The sequence below is a fragment of the Salvelinus sp. IW2-2015 genome, linkage group LG17 (assembly GCF_002910315.2).
Source record: "Salvelinus sp. IW2-2015 linkage group LG17, ASM291031v2, whole genome shotgun sequence".
Lineage (NCBI taxonomy): Eukaryota > Metazoa > Chordata > Actinopteri > Salmoniformes > Salmonidae > Salvelinus > Salvelinus sp. IW2-2015.
The window spans coordinates 16,023,105-16,036,101 of record NC_036857.1 but is presented as its reverse complement, the minus strand read 5'-3'; the positions used below and the strand labels follow the sequence as shown (position 1 = coordinate 16,036,101).

The window sequence follows — 12,997 nt, the reverse complement described above, 5'->3', positions numbered from 1 at the left end:
CTGCTACGGTCCAACGCCCCAGCAGAGACACGCCAAGAGAACAATAACGACCCCCAGGACTATTCTCCTGACTGTGGACGTACGGAGAGACAGAGCCTGACCTTCCACCCGAACCTGGCCCACTACCGGAAGCCCAGGAGGAGCGAGATATCCTATTCGACAGCGAAGGCACCTCAAAAGCTTGACCTGTGAGTTGAGCTGTTTAAGGTAACAGACAAGTTAAAACAAACAAAAACACTTTAATATGTCCTAGATAAAAGGAAAGAAAACGGACATTACCTGGGTTAGTTATTAGACACAAACTCCATCTTCGGGGCAGAAAATCCCTGGATTTGTGCTGGGCTCTGAAAAGTCTGCTTCAACCCAGTAGTGAAAAATGTTAAGAATGCATTGTTCAGATATTGCATTAGTAGTTCCCTAACATATTTACCTGTTCTCTGGAGTTAAAAACTATGGGGAGAGTGTAGTATCTGGATCTACATCTGTTTATATTAGTTACTATACTGTTACTAAGCGTGATGTATTACGACAGTGTTACGTTACTACACCTAATAAGAAATGCACATGCGCACTAGTGTGCCCGCGGAACTGTAGAGCACGAGAGGTTTTGACTAAACGAAAACTAACTGTTCTCCCATCTCCTGCCTGGTCATTTCTCCACAACACAAATATTACAGTTATGAGAAAAGTCACGTTATAACGAGAAAGATGTATTTATTGCGAAATAGCCTTATTGTGCTGAAACGTTAGCATAGGCTACTTGCACGCTTGTCTCTCTCTTGCACAGGTTACAATTATGCCAGTTTGCTTGTGTTGATTAACTTGTATTTTCTCTCGTTTGAGGCATTAGGAATATTAGTGTCACTGAGCAAATAAATGGGTCATTCATTTACATACATTGTGGGGAGATCGAGTTCTCTATGGCTGTACAGCGATATATTTTTTTTAACTATCGGACCTCGACGTTATTCCTTGATCAACTGGGCGACTTTGGAAAGCTTCATGATACAAACTAATGCATTCAAACAGGTGGTGACCCAAAATAGTCAGGCGTTTACTTCATATTCTAGACCCCATGGACTGTACATTTGGACCTAAATCTCTGGAAAGGGATTAGTAGCTACCTTCACAACCAAGAGGAACAGTTTAGGCATGGTCCTTTTTGTCTTGAAATTTCACATTTAGAAGGTGCATTGAAGCATATAGGTAGTATGATTAGCATTTCTAGCACAATCAGCTAGTAAACTATATCTGATTTATGCACAAATTCGCCACTCGAGGGATCATTATGTAGCTATGGCTATTCTCAAGAACAAGCAAGCCCTATCTGAGAACCATTTCCGGCTGATCAACGTACTCAATGAGCGCTAATTTAATCAAAAGTGCACTACAGTGGTTTGGAAATATGACATTGCAAAAGGAGTCAAATGATTATTAGGAAAAACCTTTAGTCATTTGGATGTCGTCAGAATGACTTTAGATGTATAACGTAGGTAGCTAAAATTGAGGGGAAACCAACTCAGATTTAACTAGCTGGCTATTGTGACGAATTTTGTTTGCTAACGACATTGCCATTCATTTGACGACATAGATAATGATTGCAAAGTTGTTTCTACTAAACATTTGCCTACTTTAGCAATGTCATATTTCCAGACACTATAATGTTAATTACACGAAACAATTCTTAGCCTCCATCTATCACAACTTTTGGCACAGCTATGCCATATATTTGTATAACTACACCAAGATAGACCACAGCCTGTCGTTTCCAATGGAACAAATTAGTCATAGTGGGCAGAACCAAGCACGAGCTAGCATATATCTGCACATTTCCATTAGGAACGCCTACTCTGTGAAGTGTGCGATAACAAGTCGCCTTTGCACTCCTTCTTAAACAACGTGATTTTTAAAAACATTGGCAAAGGTTAAAGTCTACAAAATAGTCCACTCTGTTCATAACATATTCTAGTTTTGGGAACAGAAAACTGTATTGAGATCAAATGTTCATCGATGAGAACATGTGCAGAATGCCGGCCAAAATCCATCTCGTTCCATCTTCTCCCACTGCCAGCCACTGGGCTTCCTCTCACTACATTTTTGGTAGTGAATGAAACGCCCAAGCGGATGCTTTACATTTATACATCCGGTGAAGATCTGTCTCTGTCACGTCTGCTCCCGCTCTTCCCCTCCCCCTGGCGCTTGAGGGCGCCAGAATGCCTTGCATCACTCACTCCTGCCATCCATTCACGTACACCTGCCTTCCTCGTCACGCGCATCAGCGTTATTGACTCACCTGGACTCTCTTTATCACCTGTTCATTTCCTCCCCTATATGTGTCAGTTCCCCAGCTCTGTTCCCCGCTCTGCATTGATTGTTTTCTGGTTGCTAACGCTGTTTATGTCTCGTTCCATGTCCGATTTATTAAATGTTACTCCCCGTACCTGCTTCGTCTCTCCAGCGTCATCGTTGTGACAGAATGCAGAAGCCATCACACGAAGCATCGGGGAGTACTGCGTTCTGGTTTGGTATAGTGGCATCGGCTCTGGGTCACCACCGATGGAACCGGGGGTGCCTAGCCTGCTCGTCGGGCTTCCACGCCCTAGGCAGGCCGAGAGGTTTCCTTGCCCCGGTTGGCTCGGATGCGCCCATCCCACGTCGGGCCTCAGCTGATCGTCAGTTCTTGTCTGCCCAGCCGGTCCAGAGTTTTTTGTTTGTTTTTTGTTGTCGGTGACGTCGGGGTGGATTCTGCCGCCGATGGAACCGGGGGTGCCTAAGCCAGCCCGTCGAGCTTTCATGCCCTGGCTGGCTCGAGAGTTTCATTGCCTCGTTGGCTCGTGGCTTCCCATCCACGTCACACTCCACCGGATCATCGGGTGTCCTCAGCGGGATCGACAGGCGTCTTGACTCAGCCGGATCGTCAGGCTCCCATGCCTCAGCCGGCTCGCCAGGCTCTCACGCTCCTGCCGAGTTCGTCGGGTTTCCACGCCTCAACCGGCTTGCCCAGCGCCCATGTCTCGGCCGGTTCGCCCAGGTGGGACGCGGGTGCGCCCCTAGAGGGGGGTACTGTCACGTCTGCTCCCGCTCTTCCCCCCCCCTGGCGCTTGAGGGCGCCAGAATGCCTTGCATCACTCACTCCTGCCATCCATCACGTACACCTGCCTTTCCTCGTCACGCGCATCAGCGTTATTGGACTCACCTGGACTCTCTTATCACCTGTTCATTTCCTCCCCTATATGTGTCAGTTCCCCAGCTCTGTTCCCGCTTCTGCATTGATTGTTTTCTGGTTCAACGCTGTTTATGTCTCGTTCCATGTCCGTTATTTATTAAATGTTACTCCCCTACCTGCTTCGTCTCTCCAGCGTCATCGTTGTGACAGTCTCATTGTTCTATCTTTGGCTGTGCGTCTTGAGAACGTGCATAACAATAGAGATGTTCGTATTGCATGGCCCGGTCCCCCCGGTTGATCCGAGTTTGTATTTTATTCCATTAGTCCTTATGGGAAATCTCCACGCACCCGGTCACCGTGCCATCTAAAACTAACTCACAAAATGCATGACGCGAACCAGTGACAGAGGTGCAACCTATTAATAGCTAAATGTATTTTGCATGTCTTTATTTGCCCAGCTCTGTGTGTGTTTCTTGGAGTTCCAGTGTGGCTGGAGGAGTCACTGGTGGCCACTGGAGGGCAAATTTATTGGAGCTCATTTACATGAAGTTAATTTATAACAACTGATTACAAGTATCCTATATTAGGTACTACAGTGCCAGCTAGTACAAGTACATATGGATTTACAGATGAATAATATTTCATTAATGTACAGGTCCACTTTGCTCAAGAGAACAATCCAGACTAAGGATTTGCAAAAGGTAAGATCATAATAAATATTATATGGGCCGAGTGGACCTGATCCTAGATCAGTACTCCTCTCTGATGGCGAATTCTCTCTCCTTCATTCCTTCTATAACTTCAGATTGACCCCCTGGAACAAATGATTAGTAGATGTGGGTGAGTGGACACACAATCTGGGACTAGCCTAGCAGCAGCAGCTCTTCTCAACTATTGGCAAGAATTTATTTGCCATCCAATCACCATAGAGAAAGTTTATTCTGCATTCAACACTTCTATGCAGGAGAGATGAGCACCTATCAGATCCTCCTGCTGTCCTTCACCCTCGATGCAGTTTGCTGACCATCGTTAATGCCAGGAAGAAGTCCGCCAGCCGAAGTAAGCCATGTTCATCACCATGCAACGCTCTACTGACGAGGTAGACTATGCTTTGAATAGCAACTGACTGACAGCAGTCAGGCAGAGACACGGACACTCACATTTGGACTTGACCTATATTGACAACACTCGACTCACAGTACCCGCCTCTCCCTTCCCATCCCATGAAGCTCCCTTTCTCCACCTTAGTACCACGTTGTCTCCCATCTACTTTATAGTGGCCTCAACTGCACCCTACCGCATAACCTCTGGGTAGCCAGGTGAATGAAGAGCTTCACCAGAGATTGAAGAGGAAGCGAGACATCCCACTCCCTATTTTTTTCTGTTTCAATTGAAGTCAATGAACTAAGTAGACTTGACAAAGCTGCTATCGCATTGGTGTCTATGGGCGAGCCACCCCTTAAGTAGGCAATGGTAAACAGCCTGAGTGAACTATCTTTATTTATATCCACCATCTTTTGCTTCACCCCGGCACAGACGGGGACTGAAACTCCACCGTCAGTGTATCCCCAAAGTTGAAGGAAGCCCGCCTGCTTGCTTGCTCTGCCCCTCCAGTACTGTTTACACCATATTTGCTTGAAMAATAAAGTTGTTGCCTGAGTCAATACTTTTAAAGATACATCTTACTTCACAAGGGTGAAAATCCTACATTCAATGCATATCAAGTTTTTCCTTTCYACTATCAAAAGGTTGTGAGGTAAAATGTAAATAAAAGCGTTGATATAGTTCATTGATTTGACATGCCCAATCTGAACATTTAAACCATCACAAGTTATGTTAACGATATACCCTTACTATAACATTACCCTTGGGGACCTGTGATGGAGACATTGTCCTTAAGGTTACGCAGTCATTCTTGTCCTAAAAGAGCACTGGTGTTCATGAAACAGGTTACAATTTTATAAGTAGTCTGCAACTAGGTTTCCGTGAATATGGTTTCCAACATAAGATGCACAGAACTTCTCTAAAGAGCAAGTACAAGTCTGTATTGTAATTATATTTACAGAATACAGTATTGTCCATATGACTACGTAACACCTGCCGCCTATAGGGTTACCAAAAATGGCACCACTATCAGACTACGGCAGTTCCTTTTTACTGAGGGGGAACACCTCAACCATAGGAAGACTGGTTCGACAGGCCACCTATTGAGTTGGATCATGACTTCTGAGCATTACAATGGACCAAACAACACTATATCAAAAATATATAATTTTATTATAAGTTTCTCTTTAAATTACAAGATTAAAACCACTGGCACTTTCTGTTTGTTAGCCAGTTCCAACAGTCATCAATCAATAATACATAAGATAGTAGTCTCTCTAGACTAGAGTCTGCCTCCCACAATGCCGGCTTAGGCTACACATCTGTACATAAAAAAAAGTATGTTTCGCGTAGAGGAAAGTTAGTTAGTTGAGACATCCGGCATTCTTACTCACTTGTTGCCATGGCACAGTGCTTATTTTTGAGAATAGCCATAGCTAGCTACTATAGTGATCCCCTTGAGAGTGCCTAATTTCAGTGCATCATTCAGATATAGCTTGCTAGCTAATGGGTTGGTTGTGCTAGAAAATATATAATCATGCCAGCTAATTCTTTCAAAGCACCTTCCAAATGTGAAAGTACAAGACAAAAAGGACACTTACCTAAACTGTTCCTTTATCTCCTCTTGGTTGTGAAGGTAAAGTAGATAGTTAATCTCCTTACCAGAGACTTCCGCCCAAATGAGCAGTCCATGGGGGTCTAGAATGTGAAGTAAACGCCTGACTGTGTTTTGGGTCACCACATAACCTGTTTGGATGCATTTAAGATGCATTAGTTTGTATCCATTAAGTGTCCCATGTCTGCCCAGTTAATAATGAAGGAAAAGATAGCTACTGGTTTTTTTGCGTGTGCTGTAGAGCCGTCGATAACTCAACACAATGTAGGTAAACTAATGACAACACCATCTATATTGCTCAATAACACTAATATCTCCCAAAGCCTCAAATTGAGGAGAAAAATAACAGTTGATCAACTCAAGCAAACCGGACATAATGGACTCCCCATTGGTCTAAGGCACTGCATCTCAGTGCAAAATGCGTCACTACAGTCCCTGGTTCGAATCCAGGCTGTATCACATCCGGCTGTGATTGGCAGTCTCATAGGGCTGCGCACAATTGGCCCAGCGTCGTCCAGTTTTGGCCGGGGTTAGCCGTCATTGTAAATAATMATTTGTTCTTCACTGACTTGCCTAGTTAAATAAAGGTTCAATTTWAAAAAAATAAAACAATAATAATGGCAACATGTGCATGCCATGTAGCCTATGCTAACGTTTCAGCATAATAAAGGCTATTTCTCGTAATGTTCAACCTGATTATTTTGTAATAATGTAATCTTTCTCGTTATAACGTGATCTTTCCCATAATAACGAGATAATGGATTAGTTCATTATAATGAGTTATTGAATTATTTCATAACATGATTTTACAGTATCTCGTAATAATTATATACCCAAAAAATCTGAGTGGCAGCAATACGCCACCTTAAGACACCTATATGGTCTTAATTTTTTGTGTTTTGAAAAAATGCAAAGCGTATAGAACTTCGAAGTTAAATAGTTTGAGATGGTTATTTTGTGATATAGCTTGGAAACTTACAATTTAGTTGATTTGTTATTTAACCGAGGTCCCTTATTACATACATAATTGGGGGGGGGGTTCGTCATGCCTCTGTGAAAAGTGATTGTATTAGTTTTGGATCCGGTTTACCTTCCGTTCATGAGCCAGCCAGGTGTCCAGCTCTGGCCAACTGTCGACTCAAAACAGAAGTGAAGTACTGTAGGTTAAAGAGTACCCCATTCATAGACTCTGATTGCTTTAGCGCCTATTGATGATAGTATCTTCTGATTGAGGGTGTTTTGTTAAGAGCCCGGATGCTTGCTCGCACATTAACACAGGGTCGGAATTGTAGTTCAATGGAGGCAACACTGGGCGAATGTAACTGCCGAGAGCTAGTTAAAGGGATACTTGGGCATTTTGGTAATAAGGTCATTTATTTACTTACCCAGAGTCAGATGAACTCATGGATACCATTTTTATGTCTGCGTGAGGAAGTTGCTAACTAGCTTTAAGGTAGACTTCCAGTCATTGCGCTAACACTAGTTAGCATTGGCTCGTGAAACTTCATACTGGACGCACAGACATAAAATGGTATCCACGAGTTCATCTGACTGCGGAAATAGATAAATGGCCTCATTGCAAAGTATCAATTTAAGCACTTGGAGTAATGAGTAGGATTCTGTGTTTTCAGATGCAACAGAGATTGCTTTTGATAAAAACGCTTTATCTGCCTCCCCAATGAAAACTAGTTTGAAAATTAAAACATATTTTATGGAAAATATATGTTTCTAAATTATGCACTATACTGCCTCGTTAACATGTTCGAGCGGCGCATATTTCGGTTTGATTTGAGAAAGGCGCTCCTCCCTGGCCGCTTTTGCTCGTTCACGGTGCACCGCGGCTCAGGTTAATAGAACTCCCTCAATCTGTCGTCTAGCTCCGCCTTTTCCCTGACGTTAGAGATCATCTTCCAATCATAACTAGCTAGGTCACTCCGAACACAATTGTTGTTAAGTCTATGCTTTTCTTCTTTATCTTTGCAAGCCAGTCGGCAAACAGACGTTGACTCCTGGACACACTTCAATAACTGGCCGATAATCAGGTAAGATCAGTATTTTGAATGTTCGACCGGCGTTACCTTGTTTTAGACGTTTGAATCAGCCACAACCTTGAGAAGGCAGCCGGCTAACAAGCAAGGAAACGTAAGCTAGTAACTTGTTTTATCGCCCAGCTGGAAACAGTCAGTCCATTCTTAGTACAAACCGAGGTCACTCGAGTCTGAATTCCATAGCAGATAGTAACATTTGAGACTGAGGTATAAAAAAGTTTTGCCTACAGAAATAATAAGCACATATCTACCTATAATTTGTTTCTTATTTAGCTATTTTGTCTAACTTGTGCGTTTAACCCTTTCCTCTGTGCTTAGAATGAGTCTGAATTTGGGGTCGGCTGATGGTGTCCTCACGCTGGTGTCCATTGGATGGAACACTGATGGAAACTTCAGCGCGGTGTGCCCAAATGGGTCAATATGGGTTTGGGAAGGGCTGCGGGAATGTGCCCAGGACGACAGGGACATGGCCAGTGTAATCCTGGGTCTGCTGTCAATAATGTGCTTCATGGTCTCTTCTCTGCCGTAAGTCTTGATTGGGTTTACATTATTTCAGGCCATTTCTGACTTATGGACAACACCGTTACTCTTCCCATTATTATGTTCATGAATGCAGGCAGTACTACAACTCTTGTAAGAGTGGGAATATGGACAGTGCTATGTCCATTTGGTTTCTGCTGCTGTGGCTGGGGGGTGACTCCTGCAATGTTGTAGGCTCATTCTTAGCTGACCAACTGCCGCTACAGGTAAGTGATGGCTGTCTGGGTCAGTCAATATTGCTGAAATGGTTTAAAAAATAATAGAAAACTGTTTTGGTGTCAGTCTAAAGTGAGAATAGGGAGAAACTGAAATTGTCAGCTCATCAAGATACTAATGTAAAGATGACATTTTAATATTCGGCATATAAGTATTCCCCTTGTCCACCCCACTGACATGTCTCTCTCCCCCCTTCTCTCATACAGACGTACACAGCAGTGTATTATGTCCTGGCTGACTTATTGATGCTGGGAATGTACTTTTACTATGTGGCTAAGAACAGGATGAATAACAGTGAGTTTGTTTTTGTCAAATTATCTGTTGTGAGATTTGTCAGTACTAAATCAAGGCCACTGGTCAGTGTACATTCCACCCATTGACTATTAATCGAGGGGCCTTTGTGTGTATAACAGTTTTTCCAAAATCCAGTCCTTGAGTATTCCAAACAGTACACATTGTTGTAGCCCCGGACAAACTCACCTCACGGCGAATCAGCAAATGTTCTCTCCAAGACGCCTTTGTAAAAATGTCTCATTATGCCAAAAAACATCGCAAGGTTGTTTTTAATTGAATATAGGCGTACAGTTCAGTGAACCTAACAGGTGTGTATTTTAGCATTGGAATAGCTTCAGATTGGACTGTTCTGGTCTATACATAGAGGCTCCCTAGGATTAGGCTAGTGTTGAGAAACACTGCTTGATACTAGACCTTGTGATGGTAGAAGTCCCCAAACTTTGCTTTTTTAGTACACTACCAGATCAAAATTATTCTACATTAGTGTTGAATTTTTTCCACTCATTGTCCAATGTAAAAAGGACCCAATACTGATGTCAGAAATACCGTGCATCACCACAACATTCTGTACTTTATTTCCTTATTTTTGTGGCAGCTGATGACGCAGCGACTCATGGTTGCAGGAGTTTGCTGAGGCAGCGTCTTCCAAAAATGAAGACTAAGCCCATTTCTCCCCCCCCCTTCCTCAACCCAGGCAGGTCGGTCTTAAATGTGGTGGGTGTGGTCTATGTCCTGGGCTTCTCTGCCGGCCTCGTGGCCTTACCTACGTCCCAACAGGATGTGGTCCTCTCTGAGTTTAAAGGGCGGGCCTTGCTGTCAACCACTGTGGATGGTATTAAGGTGAAAAGTGGTCTTTAAGCAATCAGTGGATGCTAATGTAATTTGTGTTGATATGACACTGGCCCCTGGCTAAACGTTATGCGTGACATGCAAACTTTTTTTTTGTGTGTCCAGGCTTTCAGCACCAAGGAGATCATTGGGTATATCATTGGCTCCATATCCTCAGTGCTCTACCTCTGCTCCAGACTGCCACAGATGCACATTAATGTGAGTCTGAAAAAGAGGAGTTGGGAAGGGTTGTTGAGTGAATGAGTACTGGGTAGGCTTCCTACCTGTAAAAGTGCTGCATGGATATTTTCTTTCTCTCATATTTTTTCTATCTCTCTCTGTAGTATACGAGAAAGTCGACGGAGGGTGTGTCCTACTTCCTGTTTGCCCTGGTCATCCTGGGTAACACCATGTACGGCCTGAGTGTGCTGCTGAAGAACCCTGAGCAGGGCCAGGGAGAAGGAAGCTACATCATCCACCACCTGCCCTGGCTCGTTGGCAGCCTGGGCACCCTCTCTCTAGACCTGCTGGTATCCTTCTCATTACAATGCCTGCTGGGCCTCTGGTCTCTAAAATCACATGTGTACTTGAAACATTTAGTCTGCTTTGACTTAACACTTGGCTTCTGCTTTTGGCTCTGTCCTTGTATTACAATGACTGTAATGAACTTACCTGAAGGCAATTGGTTCAGGTTGGTTTGTGACTGGTATGATGTAAGTATTTACCTGTACATTATCCTATATTTAAGCCTGCAGTCTTTGGGATGCATTATCCTTCCAGTGCCTTTTAATAAGAATATTTTAATTTCAGAAACTTCTTGAATTCCCTTGACTCACAGTATCAGATCTCCATACAGTTCTTGATATACCGCAATAATGCCCCTCTAGAGTTGGAATCGCAGCACTGTGAGAGAGCTGCTCTGCTGGACAAATGAAACTACTCCCTGGGTGCTGGATCTAGCAGTACAGACACTTATCCACACCACATGGACTCTCAATTCACATTCCTAAACAGTTTTGGCAAACACAGGAAATCCCTTTCTTTAGATTTTATAGTTATTTATACAATCTGTGTTTTTAATGTTTTGAGAGACTCCACATTGTTCATTGGGATGCAGCTGTAGTTTACTCTTCTTAATGGCTCTTAATCTTTTAGTGACAGACCGTTCCACCGTTACTCAAACACTTGTAGTTTGCTTCAAACCTGTTCTGACAATCATGACGCTACTTGTCACTACATGGAACCCTCTTGTGGTTGTATTGGAATAGTCTTGTTGTATTTCAGAAGTGACGATTTAACTAGAAATATTTTTTGCAGATCACTTCACCTGTCTTCTGAGTACACAAAGACATGGAAATCTTAGTGTCTTAATATGTTCATGTGGATTTATTGTAACTAAAGTGTTAATGTCTGAAGTACTGTACTTTTTAATTATATTTGATCATTTACATCAATTGCCTTAGGGGTATTCCAGTGATTCTATTTTTATTTATATATATTTTTTTTTTGTGATAGCATAAGTATTTGTACTTGGGATAAGTAATGAGTTACTTAGACTACCTATTGATGTGCCTATTAAGATTACCGGGTGCTAAATAAGGTGAAAAGGAGACTGGATTACATTTTCCATGTGTCTTTAAAAAAAATTTTTTATTTTTTATGTTTTTATGGTTTCAGATCTGGAGACTTGACCTGTTTGTTCAGTGTAAGCATATCATGATGCTCACTAAAGATTTTTGGTGATGGAATGGTCCTGTTTTTCCTTTTCTTGGTCTGTTCACTAAACACATGGTGGTGCATCACCGTCTACTGATATGCATAGCAAGGATTTGGGTGATTAAGATATTATCACATTGATAGTGTCTCATTCCCTACATACTAATACATTTTAGAAAGAAAGGATTTGCCGGAATGTGTATTTTATTTCATTTTCATAAATGTTTGTTTATTTCTCACCCACATGCTCAATGGGTTGCATAATAAATCAATTTTTTAAATGAAACTGTGAAAATGGTTATGGAACTCTGATCAATAGTTTGCTAGATATGCTGAGAAAGTGATGTCATTTGCTGCCTTCCATATCCAATCCTATACTGTTTTTGACTGCATTTAAAGATTATATAATCAAATTCATAAAACATGGGAATTTCATATACAGTGCATTTGGAAAGTATTCAGACCCCTTCACTTTTCTACATTTTGTTACTTATTCTAAAATGTATGTATTTTTTTTGAATCAAGCTACACACAGTACCCCATAAAGACAAAGCAAAAACAAGTTTGTTTTTTTTAATTAAGAAAATGTATTGCAAATAAAAACACCTTTAAGTATTCAAACCCTTTGCTATGAGACTTGAAATTGATCTCAGGTGCATCCTGTTTCCATTGAGATGTTTCTACAATTTGATTTGATTCTATTGATTGGACACGATTTGGAAAGACGCACACCTGTCTCACATTTCTGCAGTATTGAAGGTCCCTAAGAACAGTGTGGCCTCCATCATTCTTAAATGGAAGACATTTGGAACCACCAAGACTCTTCCTAGAGCTGGCCAAACTGAACAATCGGGGCAGATGGGCCTTGGTCAGGGAGGTGACCAAGAACCCGATGGTCATTTTGACAGGGCTCCAGAGTTCCTCTGTGGAGTTGGGAGAACTTTCCAGAAGGACAACCATCTCTGCAACACTCCAACAATTAGGTCTTTATGGTAGAGTGGCCAGACGGAAGCCACTCCTCAGTAAAAGGCACATGACAGTCCGCTTGGAGTTTGCCAAAAGGCACCTAAAGGACTCAGACCATGAGAAACAAGATTCTCTGTTCTGATGAAACCAATATTGAACTATTTGGTCTGAATGCCAAGCGTCACATCTGGAGGAATTCCAGGCACCGCTCATCACCTGGCCAATACCATCTCTAAGTTGAAGCATGGTGGTGGCAGCATCATGCTGTGAGGATGTTTTTCAGCAGCAGAGAATTGGAGGTCTAGTCAGGATCGAGGGAAAGATTAACAAAGCTAAGTACAGAGAGATCCTTGATGAAAACCTGCTCAGGACCTCAGACTGGGGCAAAGGTTCACCTTCCAACAGGACAACGACTCTAAGAACACAGCCAAGACAACGCAGGAGTTGCTTCGGGACAAGTCTCAATGTCCTTGAGTGGCACAGCCTGAGCCCGGACTTGAACCT

General features: G+C 42.6%; 1 protein-coding gene across 3 annotated transcripts; it reads left to right on the top strand.

Moving 5' to 3' along the window:
- Positions 1-7,811: 7,811 nt before the first annotated feature.
- LOC111977028 (lysosomal amino acid transporter 1 homolog) lies at positions 7,812-11,265 on the top strand. Of its 3 annotated transcripts, none has more exons than XM_024006283.2 (8): positions 7,812-8,027; positions 8,252-8,458; positions 8,550-8,679; positions 8,896-8,983; positions 9,678-9,823; positions 9,938-10,030; positions 10,156-10,341; positions 10,656-11,265. In XM_024006283.2, the coding sequence occupies exons 2-8, from the start codon at positions 8,253-8,255 to the stop codon at positions 10,743-10,745; spliced, it is 939 nt and encodes a 312-aa protein (XP_023862051.1). In that variant the 5' UTR covers positions 7,812-8,027; position 8,252; the 3' UTR covers positions 10,746-11,265. The 3 variants fall into 3 exon arrangements, with proteins under 3 accessions (XP_023862051.1, XP_023862052.1, XP_023862053.1); XM_024006284.2 differs by having other exon boundaries at positions 7,812-8,140; XM_024006285.2 differs by having other exon boundaries at positions 7,823-7,927.
- The last annotated feature ends 1,732 nt before the right edge of the window (positions 11,266-12,997 follow it).

What these genes read in the sequence shown, in the direction of transcription:
- LOC111977028 (XM_024006283.2), top strand. Translation starts at nt 8,253, where the DNA reads ATGAGTCTGAATTTGGGGTCGGCTGATGGTGTCCTCACGCTGGTGTCC. An exon ending in TAAGAACAGGATGAATAACA is followed by an intron (nt 8,984 to 9,677) that starts GTGAGTTTGTTT and finishes TCCTCAACCCAG; the next exon opens with GCAGGTCGGTCTTAAATGTG. An exon ending in CCCTCTCTCTAGACCTGCTG is followed by an intron (nt 10,342 to 10,655) that starts GTATCCTTCTCA and finishes TCACAGTATCAG; the next exon opens with ATCTCCATACAGTTCTTGAT.